The 13,652-nt window shown below is 50.1% G+C and overlaps 1 protein-coding gene across 1 annotated transcript; it reads right to left on the reverse strand.

The window, feature by feature from the left end:
• Window positions 1-408: 408 nt before the first annotated feature.
• SUN5 (Sad1 and UNC84 domain containing 5) lies at window positions 409-13,240 on the reverse strand. Its single transcript, XM_006767893.1, is given in 13 exon segments — window positions 409-579; window positions 1,545-1,631; window positions 2,110-2,277; window positions 2,863-2,978; window positions 3,943-4,021; window positions 7,272-7,380; window positions 7,946-7,980; window positions 9,319-9,368; window positions 10,382-10,443; window positions 11,354-11,420; window positions 12,425-12,499; window positions 12,710-12,768; window positions 13,155-13,240. Coding segments are annotated over 13 exon segments (1,164 nt in total).
• Between the last annotated feature and the right edge of the window lie 412 nt (window positions 13,241-13,652).

The raw sequence follows: 13,652 nt of genomic DNA on the forward strand, positions 1-13,652 counted from the left end.
GTGGGCAGGGGTGAGATTTCCCATCTTCCACCTTATCTGGTATAACAGCCATAATCCTGTCCCCATTGTACTGTTGGGGAGACTGAGGCCCTGAGAGAGAGAGCTGGGTCTTGCCCAAGGTCACGCCTGAGTCAAGGGCAGAGCTCGACTTGGAGCAAGGGAGATGACTTATGTACAGCCGTCAGGCAGTTTGAACCCAGATGCTGCCATTTTCTGGCTGTGACCTCTGGCAAATCACTTTGTTCCTGGGAGTCTTCACTGTCCCATCTGTGAAATGGGCCCGTGGGGCTGTTGTGAGGATGCCTGTGCACCCAGTACGTGATCAATCATTGCTAACTGTGGCGTCAGACATCAAATGCTAGCCCGCCCTTAATCTTTGGGGCCAAAGGCACATAGACTTGGGCTGGGTCATGAAGAATAAACTTTAATCTCTCTCAGGGTGGGGGATCAGTTGGGCTGCTCTCTGGGTGGGGTCACAGAGCCGTGCACTCGCACGCGGTAGAGGCAGGTAAAGCGTGGGTTCCCCCAGTTGCTTGATATCTTCACCTTGACGGCCCCAAAAGTCCGGGTGGGCTGGTTCTGAAAGAGAGTCACAGACGTGGGGCAGTTCTCCCTTAGGCCCCCACTCTGCCTGTTCAGAAGGGCGTTTGGGAGTGGTGGGGACCCATTTCATAGGAGGGGGAAACTGAGGCCCAGAGAGGGGAATGGACAGACCACCCAGCAAGTGGATACTCAGGGGCTGGGGTGGAGGATGCTAAGGCCAGAAGGACAGACACACCGATTAGGAAGGAGTCCCAGCTTTGGGGCCTGGCACCTAGGTGCTGTGGGACCCTGAGTAAATGCCCATCCCTCTCTGGGCTTTAGTTCCCCGCCTGTGAAACCGAGTGGTAACATCCGCGTCCCACAGCTGCTGTGAGCCTGAAATGAGATCTTGGAGCTGGACGACCTATTGGCACCTGGAACATAGTAGATGTAGGAGACTGGATTGTTTCTATCTCCCAGGGAATTATACAAGGGGAAACTGAGGCTGGGAGGGAGGGAATGACCCAGATCACACAGAATTTGTGGTTGGGTCAGGGTTTGGACCAGTGTCAGCTCCCAAGCCTAGATATTCCACCAAGTCTCAGGGCCATTCCGGCAGCTGCTCACGAGTCCTGCTGCTGTCTCCAGCTCCCTCCCCTCCAGTCTCCCCACCTATGGCTGGACCAGGCGCTGATAATGGACGGCCCAGCATGGAGATGCTACGTTTGAAGCCAGCGTTCCTGACCGATGGGCCCTTCCTGCTAACATCTGCTGCCCCTGGGAGGGCGCCTGGGCAGACGAGGGAAACCGGGAACTGCCAGGGGCTGCATGGATCTCAGAGGCCTACTCTTGTCCCCGCAGCAGGTCCCTCACTCTGAGTCTCCGTTTCCTTCTCTGTCAAGTGGGTTAGTGACCATCGTGCACCTCCTGGGGCCGTGGGGAGAAGAAGCGGGGTCCCCTGGGTAAAGCCTGGCACACAGTGCACTTAGTAGGTGCTCAGCAGGGCAGCTTTTTTCAGGTACCTGGAGCTGGAACGTCTGAATGATGTTTTCTGGCTGGAACTGAAATGCCCCCAGGAACACCTCCTCCCTGGGGGAGCCTTCCATGCCCTGTGGAATCAGAACCAAGAAGAAAGTGTCAGGCACAGGCAGGACCTGCAGAGAGTGCTGTCACTCTCCAGCTGAGACTTGCACACCGCCCAGGATGGGGAGCTCCCTACCTCTTTGGGGACCATTCTGTTGTCGTACAGAATAATGGATAGAAAAGAGCACTGGCCTGGGACGCAGGAGGCTGAGAGTCCACTTCTACTCTGCCATTGACTTGTAGGATCTGGGTGTTTCCCTGACCCTTCTCTGGACCTCAGTCTCCTTATCAGTGAAATGGGTCTCTGAGAACTAAACTACCTGTGAAGAGCTTGGGTTGATACAGAGTAGCTGTTTATCCCCCGGCCTTGAAGGCTGCAAGCTGACTCTGACCCGGGCCATGCCCCGCCCTAACAGAGCCTCACCCAGGCCCACTAGCCTGGAACCCTGCCATCAGGAGGCCATCCCCTTAGGTAAACACTGCTCCCTGCCAGGGCTTGCTCACGTAGACGACAAAATCCTTGGGGGCCGTGTCCAGGCTGCCCGACAGTGAGATGGTCTTGGGGATATGCTGCAGGGTGAGGTTGGACAGGTAGACCTTCTGGGCCAGTCGGATGGTCACCTGGCCGCGGTCACCTGAGAAGGCCCAGCAGTTGCCAGGTGTCACGTTGGGCTGGAGGGGCAGGTGCAAGGGAGGTTATGCTGGGTGGGTGGATGAGGACTGACTCCTCGCCACGTCCTAGCTCCCCTAGACCTCCTCTGCCCTCCTGGGTGAGCCAGGTCCTGCCTGTCTACAACGCTTGGCTTGAGCGCCCCCAACTCCAGGAGGCTCCCCTGACTGCAGGCAGCAAGATGAGACTTCCCCTCAGCCCAGAGCAGTGAGGACGGGGTCCTGTTTAGGCCCTTTAGGGTTCCCTGACCCTCAGTCTTGAGGGCTGGTGGGGCCCCTTCTAGCTAAAGCAGGTTGTCCTCTATCCCTGTGCCTGTCTCCTGCTGCTGCCCAGCCCCCCAGTGGTCCCTGCTATCTGTTCTTGCCTCTTGCCCTTGCCCCTGATTTCTCACCCCCAACCCCACCAATTGCCACTTTTGTCTGCCTCCTGCCCCTGCCCCATCTGTCTCCTGCATCAACCCCTGCCCCTGCCTCTGCCCCAGGCTCCACCCCCTTTACTCCCACCCCCAACCTCAGCTTTCCATGAAGACCCCCCCAGACCCCTGGCCGCACCCCTGCCACTCTCCCCTTGCCCGCCATGCCCCCTGCCTCGAGGATCACGTCCGGGGGCTGTGCATAGTTCCACAGCCGGATCCAGTTCCAGTAGGAGCGAGCCTTGTCGTGATTGTACGTGGCTGATGTTTGTTCAAAGTCGATAGAGGCTCCTGTATGAAAGGTGGGGGGTGGAGGGTCTCAGATGAGCAGCCCCCCCACCTCTGCCTGGTGGTGGGGAGCCTCACTGATTGGGCACTGACTCTGGGCCCAATGCACTTTGGACGAGCCACTGGGTCTCTCTGGAATAATAATAACAACAATAATAACCATAATAGAAGTAATGATAAATAACACCCACCTCATAGGGCTGTGTGAGGTTGAAATGAATCAATACCTCAGTGTTTGTCCAGCAGTGCCTGGCGCCGGTCAGCCCTCACTTATGTCATTGTCATTGTTATGGCTGTTCTTACTAGTGCACCCATTTCCCAGAAGAGAAGTGGATGTAAGAATTCCGCGAGCAATTCTTACACCCAGTAATTCTTACACCCATTACTGCAGCCCTCGGAGGTTAAGCTGATGCCCTCTGACCCCATCTGCTTGGGCCTGAGGGTGCCTGGGTCAGCTGGTGGCTCCCGGGCAGAGGCAATCGCCCTGCCGGCCCCACCCCACTTCCTCCTGCATGCCCTCACTCGATCCTGTGTCCTTGCAGGGGCACCGTTCAAGTCGGTTCCCTTGGTCTGGAATGCTTTTTCTTCCTCACCAGGTTGCAGCCCAAACGCTCCCGCCTCTGCCCAGGTCCCCTCCCTCCCAGCCACCTGCTTTATTTTTCCGAAGCTCCAATCCCCAACCGTCATTCGGCCTGTGTTGGTTTTTAATGTGGTCAGTCTTCCCCACCGGGGGCAAGGGCAGCTCTGCTGACCCCTAGGCTGGAGGACAGTGAGTGGGAGGAGGGGTGGTGGAGGGCCCCCCCCTGCCCACGTCAGCCTCCATTAAAGAAAACCAGCTGGGGAGCAGGGTTAGCTCTGAAGACGAACTTCCCAGCAGCAGCGGGTGCACCAGCCCCGCCCTGAAGTCCACCCTCTGAAGAGTTTCGAGGAACTTGAGGTGCGCACATTGGGGGAGGTGATCACTTACCTATCGACTTTAGGGCAAAGTCCGGCTTTTCAATGTAATCTCCTTGTATCATCTTCATTATTTTCTGGGCCATTTTTTGCTGAAGAGGCAGGAAACATAAGCTGTGCCCTGGTGTGTTCTTACAGATCATGGTCCACAGGTGTGTTCACACCAGGGACAGGCAATTCTCCCCTCCCTGCCTATGGAAGCCATGGCTGGTCCCCAGTCGCTACTAGTATATTGTGAGGGAGCCCAGGCGGCCCAGAGCCACCCCTACCCCACCCACTGGGTTTACTCAGCGCTTTGATCCTCACTGTGACAGGGTGTCACACGTGGGAATGGAGTCTCAGTGAAGTTAAGGGCAGGGGCCCTGGAGTTAGACAGACTTTTACTGCTGTGGGGTGTTGGGCTGGTTACTGCCCAGCTCAGTCTCAATTTTCTCATCTGTACTGGGGTATGTACTATTATCATCCCCATTTTAAAGACGAGAACACCGAGGCACAAAAGGTGACACAGCTCATGAGAGGCAGAGCCAGGCAGTTTGGTTCCAGAGTTCCAGCTTTTTAGCCACTGCACTCCACTGATAGCTCAGTATATGCTGGCTATTATTTTGATTAGACTTTAAAAAATATATATTTTACTTATATATATATATATTTTATTCTTTTATTTTTTAAAATATATTTTATTGATTTTTTTACAGAGAAGAAGGGAGAGGGATAGAGAGTCAGAAACATCGATGAGAGAGATCAATCAGCTGCCTCCTGCACGTGCCTGCAACCAGGGTACATGCCTGGGCCCCTTGAGTCCACAGGCCGATGCTCTATCCATTGAGCCAAGCAGATTGTACTCTCCAAAAATGGCTACAACCAGGTCTCCCATGTCATGCTCTTCTTTTGTGACTTTGACACTCTTCCCATTGCGTTGGGACTTAATTTCTCCATTTCTCCCCCCATCAGTCTGAGTGGGACTGTGATTCTGGCAGAAGGGATGCTGTGTGACTTCTGAACTAAGTCCTAAGGTGACTCAGCACTGCCTGGTTCTCTGGAGACACCAGCCGTCATGTTGTGGAGAAGCCCAGACCACAGGGAGGGGCCACCTTTGGGAGCTTTAATCAACAGCCTCGAGTTCCAATCGACAGCCAGCCTCAGCCTCTGACACGAGTGGTAACACTCCCGGTTAATTCCAGGCCCAGGTCTCCAGTCACCCCTAGCCATCAAGTCTTCCCCACTGAGGCCCCAGCCATCATGGAACACTGAGAAGCCATCCTGGCTTTGTCCTTCCTGAATTCCTGACCCACAGCATCTCTGAGCATAGGCGTCTATAACGCTTTAAAAAGTCATTTCTCGTGAGAATTTTCAACTTAAAATATTCAAGGACACCTGAATTGTGAGTAATATGTTTATTTTTATAATGCTCATTGCAAATTGATTTTTAAAATTAAATTCAAAATAATGTGCCGTGTCGGGATGGTTTCCGTTTTGGACGCGTGGCAGTTAACTGGTAAAATGTTTGGTTTGCACCACTAAGCTTTGGGGTGGTTTGTTATGCAGTAGTAGTTACTATAATAATAGCTAGGGTGTTTACAGGGCAGTGATTATGACTCTATTTTGTTGATGTGGAAACTGAGGTTCAGAGAGGTTGGTGCCCATCCTAAAACAACATGTATGATTTAATAAGTCTGGGTGGGGCCCATTAATCTGAATGTCTAACATTTTCCCAGTTAATGCTGATACTGCTGTGGGGATCACACTTTGAGGACTACTGCCTTAAAAGGAATAGCTATAGCTGCACTTCATCTGGAGGGCACTAAACCGAGTATAGACACAATTAAAGACAGAATCCAAGCTTGCCCTTTGCAGAGAAGGCTGCCACTGGGTGGAAACTTTGCATTTGTGCAGGGCTAGGAGACAAAATTAGAGACTTCAGAGGCCTCAAACATAAGGATATTTATCAAATTTTTGAAGCTGCATGGGCAGCAGGCTAAATGGTTAAGCTGAAAACCTCTGACTCAATTTTCTAAAATTTGCAATCCAGATCTGAGCCAGCTCAATGCATGTCTACATAGATGTGGTCAGTGCACTTCATTATCCTTACAAAGGAAAGGGGGAACTCTCATTGGCAAGAGTTATAATTATCTGGAGTATCTATGGCTCTTTTGTGTACAATGGCCAGAAACACTAAAAAAATTACTAGACATGAAGAAGCAAAGAAAAAACAGACATTAGAAAGAGGCCACAGATGATCCAGAGATTGGCTTTAGCAGACAAGGATTTTAATATAACTATGACCAGTATGTTAAGTAAAATAAAGGAAAAGATTGACAACATAAGTGAAATATTGACGTTTCACCATAGAATTAAAAATCTATGAAAAAGAATCAAATGTATGTTGTAGAACTAAACAATGTAATATATGAAATTAAGAACTTAATGGAAAGATTTAACAGTAGACTGAATATAAAAGAATATAAGATTATTAATTAGCTTAAAGAAATGTGAATAGAAAATATGAAAACTTAAGCAAGCAACTAGAAAAAAAAGAATAAAAAAACCAATCAAGTAATAGCCTAACAGTTATGTGGAATACATCCTAAAGGTCTAGCATAGGTATAACTGGAGTCCCAGGAGAGGACACAGATAATAAGGAAGAAGCATTATTTTAAGAGATAATAGCTAAGAATTTCCCCAAACTATTGAAAAATATTAATCCATAGATCTGATAAACTCAGCATCCCCCAAGTGGGTTAAATATAGAACACTGAGGGAAAAAAGAATATCTTACAAATTCTCATGGAGTTTGTGAGACCACACTTAAAGGACCAATAATAAAAGTGAGGCTTCTCAACAGCAATAGTATAAACTAGAACACAATACTGGGCTTCCTTCAAAATTCTCAGAGGAAAGCACTTTCTATCTATAATTCTATACCCGCCCAAATTACAATCAAGTATAAGGGTAGGAATAAGATATTTTCAAACATTCAGGTTCATAAATTATAAATTGTGCCCTGGTTGATTTGGCTCAGTGGATAGAGTGTCGGTCTGCGGACCAAAGGGTCCCAGGTTTGATTCTGGTCAAGGGCACAATGCCTGGGTTATGGGCTTGGTCCAATGTGCAGGAGGCAGCTAATCAATGATTCCCTCTCATCATTGATGTTTCTATTTCTCTCTTCCTCGCCCTTCCTCTCTGAAATAAATAAAAATATATTTAAAAAATAAATTGTACCTCTTATTTCACTCTTTTTCAGGAAGTTATTGGGGAATGTGCTTCATCAAAACTTGGGGTATAGGAAACAGGGCATCAAACAGAGAAGTTAGGTGTTTGGGGGCAGAATGGCCAGCACCTCACCTCATCTGACATGGCTTCCATCTCCTGGAGCTTGGCCATGAGCTGATTTATGGTACCTCGGAGAACCTGGATTTCCCCTGTGTGATGTCGCACCTTCTCCTGGTACATCCTTACAAGGGAGAGTGAGAACATGGACTAACTGATCTGTGGAACTATTGTCACCCTCGGCTTCTACCTTTGCCAGTCAGCCCACTAAGGACTAGCTTCACATTTTTCTACTCTCCTGGGCCTATCCCCATCATATCTCTAAAACACTACTCATGCTCTTCCTCCTGCTTGGAATATTCTTTAACCTACCTCATTCCTTCCAAATATTCTGGAGTATTTTGCCTGCAATTAAGGATAATGCCACCAGGTAGTATCTTGTTGGTTAAAATTCTTTTCAGCTGTCTTTTGCTGAACACTAATTAGAGGCCAGGAATTATTTAAGACAGTTTATATCTTCTTTAACGCCCATAATTACCCAGAGCAAGGTGGGTGTTTTGCCTCATCTAATAAATGAGGAATCAAAGACCCAGAGAGATAAAGTGTATTGTATAAGTTTAGCTGGGTAGAGAGTACTGGAGCAGGGATTTAAACTCTGGTTGGTCTGACTTCAGAGCCCACATTGTTAGTCAGTACATCCCAGGTCCTAGCTATAGCTCTGGTTTTTAGGTGTTAATAGAACTTCTTACCTCAAGCTCTGCAGTGGAGTATTTATGCTGTCATCCTGGTGGGGTGTTGAAGAAGCAAGGGATCTCTTTGAGTTGGTCTAATTTGGGCCCAATAGAGCTTCATCCATCCATTTTCCCACAACCATAAATCTGTTCAGTCATCTACCTTCTTGTTTAGTCTTTCGTACATCCAACCACCTACCATCTATCCAAAATCCAATTTACCTTCCTTTTTATCAATCTATCCATCCATCCGTCCATCCATCCATCCATCCATTCATCCACATTCACACTCATCTATCCTCCCTTCCACTTACCATCCATCCATTTACCCTCTTCCACCCATCTACTCCATTTATCCAACCTTTCCCATCCCTCTGCACTTCCATCCATCTACCTTACCTTATCCATTTACCCTTTCATCAGTCCATTTATCCCATCTATCCATCCATTCACCATTCCAACTATCTGTCCTTCCATTCAACCATCCATCCATCCACCAACCCACCCATATATTCCATCTGCCTCCCTACCTATTCACTTTTTCATCCATCCACTTTCCATTCATCCATTCACCCTCCAAACACTTCCCTCAACCCCTGCATCCATCACGTTCATCCTCCCATTCTCTCTCCATTCATACTCCCGTGTGGCCATCCTATCATCCAACATTGATAGTGGCAACCTGGGGCCTGGTCCTGAGGTAGATATTGCGGGAATGAATAGCCTTCAAGGGCTGCCGGAACAGTTGGGGAAATAGTAATGATTACAGAAAACTGTATTAGTGATTACAGAAAACTGTGGGAGGAGAGAGGAGAATGTGACCACCTCTGCCTGGGTGTTCCTGAAGGAAGTGACATATTAGCTGGATCTTGGAGGTGATGAAAGAGTTCATAAGAGAAGAAGAAAGAGGGAGGGACAAGGCCCATCAAATATTCTTTCTCTCTAGGCCTTCTGAGCCTCTTTGCTGTCCTCAGACTGGGAGCTCTTGTCATTGATTTCCTCCTCCTTCTTCTCCAGGAACCACATAGCAAATGATCTCATCTTATTTGAGCAGAACAAACTGCATTGAGTAGAGAGAGAAAGGTTGTTCCCTGTCCTCATCATCCCATTTTATGTGGGAGCCTTGATAAAGAAGACATGGGTTATCTCTGGGAGTGAGTGACAGGAGAGGCGTTCTGGAAGAGAGAATATTGCATCTGGTCTTTGAAAGTCACATTGTGGTGGGAGAGATGGGTTCCAGGTGAGTGGCATGGCAAAGGCAGAGACTTGGAGCTGGGATGAGTCAGGAATTGATTAGGATCCAGGTGTGGCGACAGCGAGAGAAGCTTATAGAGGTGACATTGACTGGGGAAGGTCGGTCAGCAGTGTGCCTGAAGAGAGCACACACTCACCTGCCAGACTTCCACTTTGGATGGCAAATGCATCATAAACACCCAGAATCCTGTAGAGCCAGAGGAATGAAGAGGAGCTATTTAAGATGAAAGGTTAAGAGCGTAGGGTCTGGAGTTAAGGCTTCTAGCTTCAAATCCCAATTTTGCCCCTTGCTAACATTGTGCAACATTGGGAGAAGTTATGTTACCGTTCTACACCTCAGTTTCCTCATCTGTAAGATGGGATAATAGTGATATCTACTTTATTACTGAATGATTTCATATATGCAAAGTGTCTCACATAAATCACATAATCCATGTCTCCTCCCCCTCCCCTGTCCCAATCCTACTGGGGATAATTGGTAAAGAGAAGAAAAGGAGGTAGTCATTTTATGATATCTGTATTGCCTGAAATCCTACTGTTTAAGCCATTAATAAAATCCTTAAAGTCAGCTGGCGTGGCTCAGTGGTTGAGCGTCAACCTATAAATCAGGAAGTCATGGTTCCATTCCCAGTCAGGGCACATGCCTGGGTTGTGGGCTCAACCCCCCAGTAGCGGGTGTGCAGGAGGCAGTCAATCAATGTTTTTTTTTTTTTTTTTTTTTTTTTTTTTTTTATCTCTCTCTCCTTTCTCCCTTTTCCTTCCTTTCTCTCTCAAAATCAATAAAACATATCTTTTCAAAACCCTTATTTGTTGGGTTAAGTGTTCTAGGAATGTCTAAGAAACGCACCCCTGTCCCCATACATTTGAGGGGAGGAAGGAGATTCCTTTGCTTGAGGAAGCAGAGCTGTGATGTGGGTGGCATCTGGAAGGAAGTCATAGAAATCCAGAGAGAGGGAGTAATAATTATCGTAGCATGGTTTGGAAAAAGCTTTACAGTTTTCAAAACTTTCAAAAAATTTTCTTGGTCATTATTACATTTAATCCTCCCAGCAACACACTCATCAGACAGATGGGAAACTGGGGCTCATTGAGGGGCTGTGTTGCCTGGGCAGTGCCAGAACCCCCCGTCTTTCCCTCTACAGAATGGGCGAGAGCCAGGGATTCCCCGACCTGGGATGGGTCAGGGCCCCGGGGACGCACCAAAAAGAAAGAGGACCAGGACACCTGTCCTTTCCACGAGCTTCTGGAAGAGCAGTTTGCATCTGGAAGACAGAGAAGCAGTGGTCAAGGCGAGGCAGGGCTGTGCACAGGCTGGCCAGTCCCTGCCTGGCCTTCAGCTCTTCCCCACCCTGAGGGGCAGGCCTTTCTCTGGGCAGCGACACCCTCTCCAGGAGGTTGGCATGCTCCTTGGCTCCATAGCAGGACAGGAAAGAAAGCTCTTATCCCAGCACTTGGGGCCTTCAGAGGCCAATTCACTGTGGTTGTTGCGTCCTCATCACACCCTTTCTCCATCTACATACTCTTTGTTCCCTCCCGTCTTCTCTCCTGGTGAATGCACCCGTCAGGATTCAGCTCAAATGTCCCCTCCTGCTACAACCTCCAGACTCTCACTCCCCACACTCACACTGTTTTTTGGTGTCTTCCTTCCCACTCAGCTGGAAGCTTATGAGTGGTGAGGGCCAAGGCTGAGCCCAGAGTAGGCACTAAGGAAACATTTAGCATGTAGACTTCAAGTGGATGAGTGAAGTGAAAGCTCTTCAGGAATTCAGAGGAGTCTTAGGGGCAGGAAGGGGAAGGGGAAAGGACGGCATGGACATTCCAGGCAGGAGGAACAGAGTGTACAAAGTTGTGGAGGTGGGAATAGAAAGAGTGGGTCCAGGAAGTGGGAACCCTAGCCTTGCTGGCCCAATGAGTCCACAGCAGGAAGCAGAATGAGGGCAGTTCACAAAGAAAGGGTGGGGGCAGGATTTCAAAGGGCTGCAGGCTGAGGTGATGGGTCACTGGGGAGCCACAGTATGTTCTGGGGTGAGGGTATCTGAGAAAAGCCAGGTTTGGGATAGCTTGTCTGGTCTGGAGATCAAGGGGCAGGTTCAAACCAGTGAGGAGGCTGCCATGGCTACCAGCTGCATGGTTCCAGCTCCTTTCCGCCTTCCCTCACCTGCCCCTGCTCACCTGAAGTTGTTGAATAGAACCTGGTGGACCTGACTCCTTAGGACGCAGGCCAGGCAGGTGATCCATGCTGCAGAGGAGACAGAAGACCAGTGAGTAGTTGCACCCTTGTTCTTATTCTCCAACGACTTGCTGACTGTCCTGGTGAGTGTGTGTGTGGCGGGGTGGGGACTGGAGCTTGGAGACCCCCTCAACTTGCTAGTTGAGCACAGGGCAACCCTGCTCTGCTTATGGGTAAGTGCTAGCTTGGAGTGAGTCTCAGTCCTGTAGGTGATTGCTGCTCACATCTGGCAGTTAATACTTAATGTGACACAGGAGCCCTAGGATGCGTGAATGCCCATTCCTAGACACTGGGAGCTTCTCAAGGACAGGGTCCTTGTCTGGCTCATCCTGGGTGCCAGCACTGCCCAGCGTGGAGCTAGTCAAAAAGTAGGAAGTCAGGATGATGAGTAGGCGGGAGGATACACAAATGGATGGAAAAGGGGGTTTGGAAGATAGAGGAATAGAAAGATGGGTGAGTGGATGGGGAAAGAGGAAGGGTAGAAGGATGGGTGGGTTGATGACTGGATGGTTGTGAGTATTAACAAAGGTGTGGATAGCTCGGTGAATGAATGGATGGAGGACTAATGAAATGCACGGATATAATAACAAAAGGATAGGTGGACAGATGGCTGGATACATGACTTCGTGAGTGAATAAGTGGAAGGGTGAGTGGATGAATACAGAAGTGGAATACCAATCTTTAGGAGGTCTGAAGTGAGGGCCAGTTGCATCACACCATTCCCATGACTTCACCAGTGTTCTCCTGGCCCAGTGGCCAGGCCTGTGTCGGAGGAGGCGAGGGCTGGCAGTTAGCTCCTCCTCCGAGCTGCAAGGCTCCCTCCCACTCCCTCTGTCCAGCCACCGGAGAGATCCTGGCTAGAACGACACCCCTGACACCTCTGATGGGAAGACGCCCAGAGCTCAACCTGTGGTCCACGCCCCCCGCTCCCCCTGCAACCCAGCCCAGGCTTCGCACCCCTCCCCCACCCCAAGGTCAGCCTGGCCTGAGGCAGCTCTTCGGTATATACTTACATATACACCCCATTATGAACTGAATCAGGCCTGGGGATGGGCCGTTGAGACGGAGCGGAAACAGGAAGGGATCATCTGCAGAGAACACAGGGCGGTCATGTCACTGCTGGCTTGTGGGACACGGTGCCTGCAGACACCTGGGAGCGCCCAGAGTTTGGTATGAGCATCCCTGCCCCCTGCCCTGCCCCTTCCAGGTCACCCTGGGTTGCCCATCTGACATCTCAGAGCCTCAGCCCCTTGCTGCCCACGAACATCCCAGGGCTCCCCTCGCCCTTCCCTGCTTACTCATGTTTTGCGAGGACTCCTCTGTCATCCTGCAGGGGTTCCGGCCTCGTTGGACCGCCCTGGGGCTGACAAAATTCACAGTGGCATTTTACAATTCACAAGAAACATGGTCCCCATGTTCCAGGCTGAGAAACCAAGTTGCAGAGAAGTTTGCCCAAGACCACTGGCCTGTGAATCAGGGACAGACCTGGGTCTGCTGACCCCAAATCCAACACTGTGCTCCCAGCAACCCACTCAGGACCTGGCACACAGTAGTAGCTCAATAAACACAGACCGAAAGGATGACTCTCTAGCCCTCCCTGGCCGGGAGACATTAGGAAAGTCCCTGGCAAACCTCTGACCTCAGTTGCTGCACCTGTAACGTGCAGGCGGTAACGCCTGTTCACCTCCAAGGAGAGGGCAGAGGGGCACCGTTTCGTAAGTGATAAAGGGCTGCTGTCCTCACCTCCTGGGCCTGGGATCCCTGCAGAGGTGGGCCACATCGTCGAGGGGGTCCCCCAGGTCCCTGGGGCTCCTTGAGGTCCGTGGCATTGGTTTCCTTCTCTAGGACGGGGAATGGAGGGAGGCTCTCTGGGAGTTGGCGAGGAGGAACTGGCTGCTACCTCAGCCTCCTATCATTCTCTGGAAGGAGTCATGCGGAATCTGCTCTGAGCTATTGGCACTGTGACCTCACAGAGCTGGGTGGGATGGGGGAAGGTAGGGGGGGTGACATGAGGGGCGTCGGGGGGCTTGGCCTTGGATCTTCCTCATTGGAGGAGCCCATTCCGACCCACTTACCACTTTTTTAAAAAAATTAAATCTTTATTGTTCAGATTATTACAGTTGTTCCTCATTTTTCCCCCAATAGCTCCCCTCCACCTGGTTCCCACCCCACCCTCTGCCCTTACCTTCCCACTGTCCTCATCCATAGGTGTACGATTTTTGTCCAGTCTCTCCCTGCACC

The sequence above is a fragment of the Myotis davidii genome, unplaced genomic scaffold (assembly GCF_000327345.1).
Source record: "Myotis davidii unplaced genomic scaffold, ASM32734v1 scaffold562, whole genome shotgun sequence".
Taxonomy (NCBI): domain Eukaryota; kingdom Metazoa; phylum Chordata; class Mammalia; order Chiroptera; family Vespertilionidae; genus Myotis; species Myotis davidii.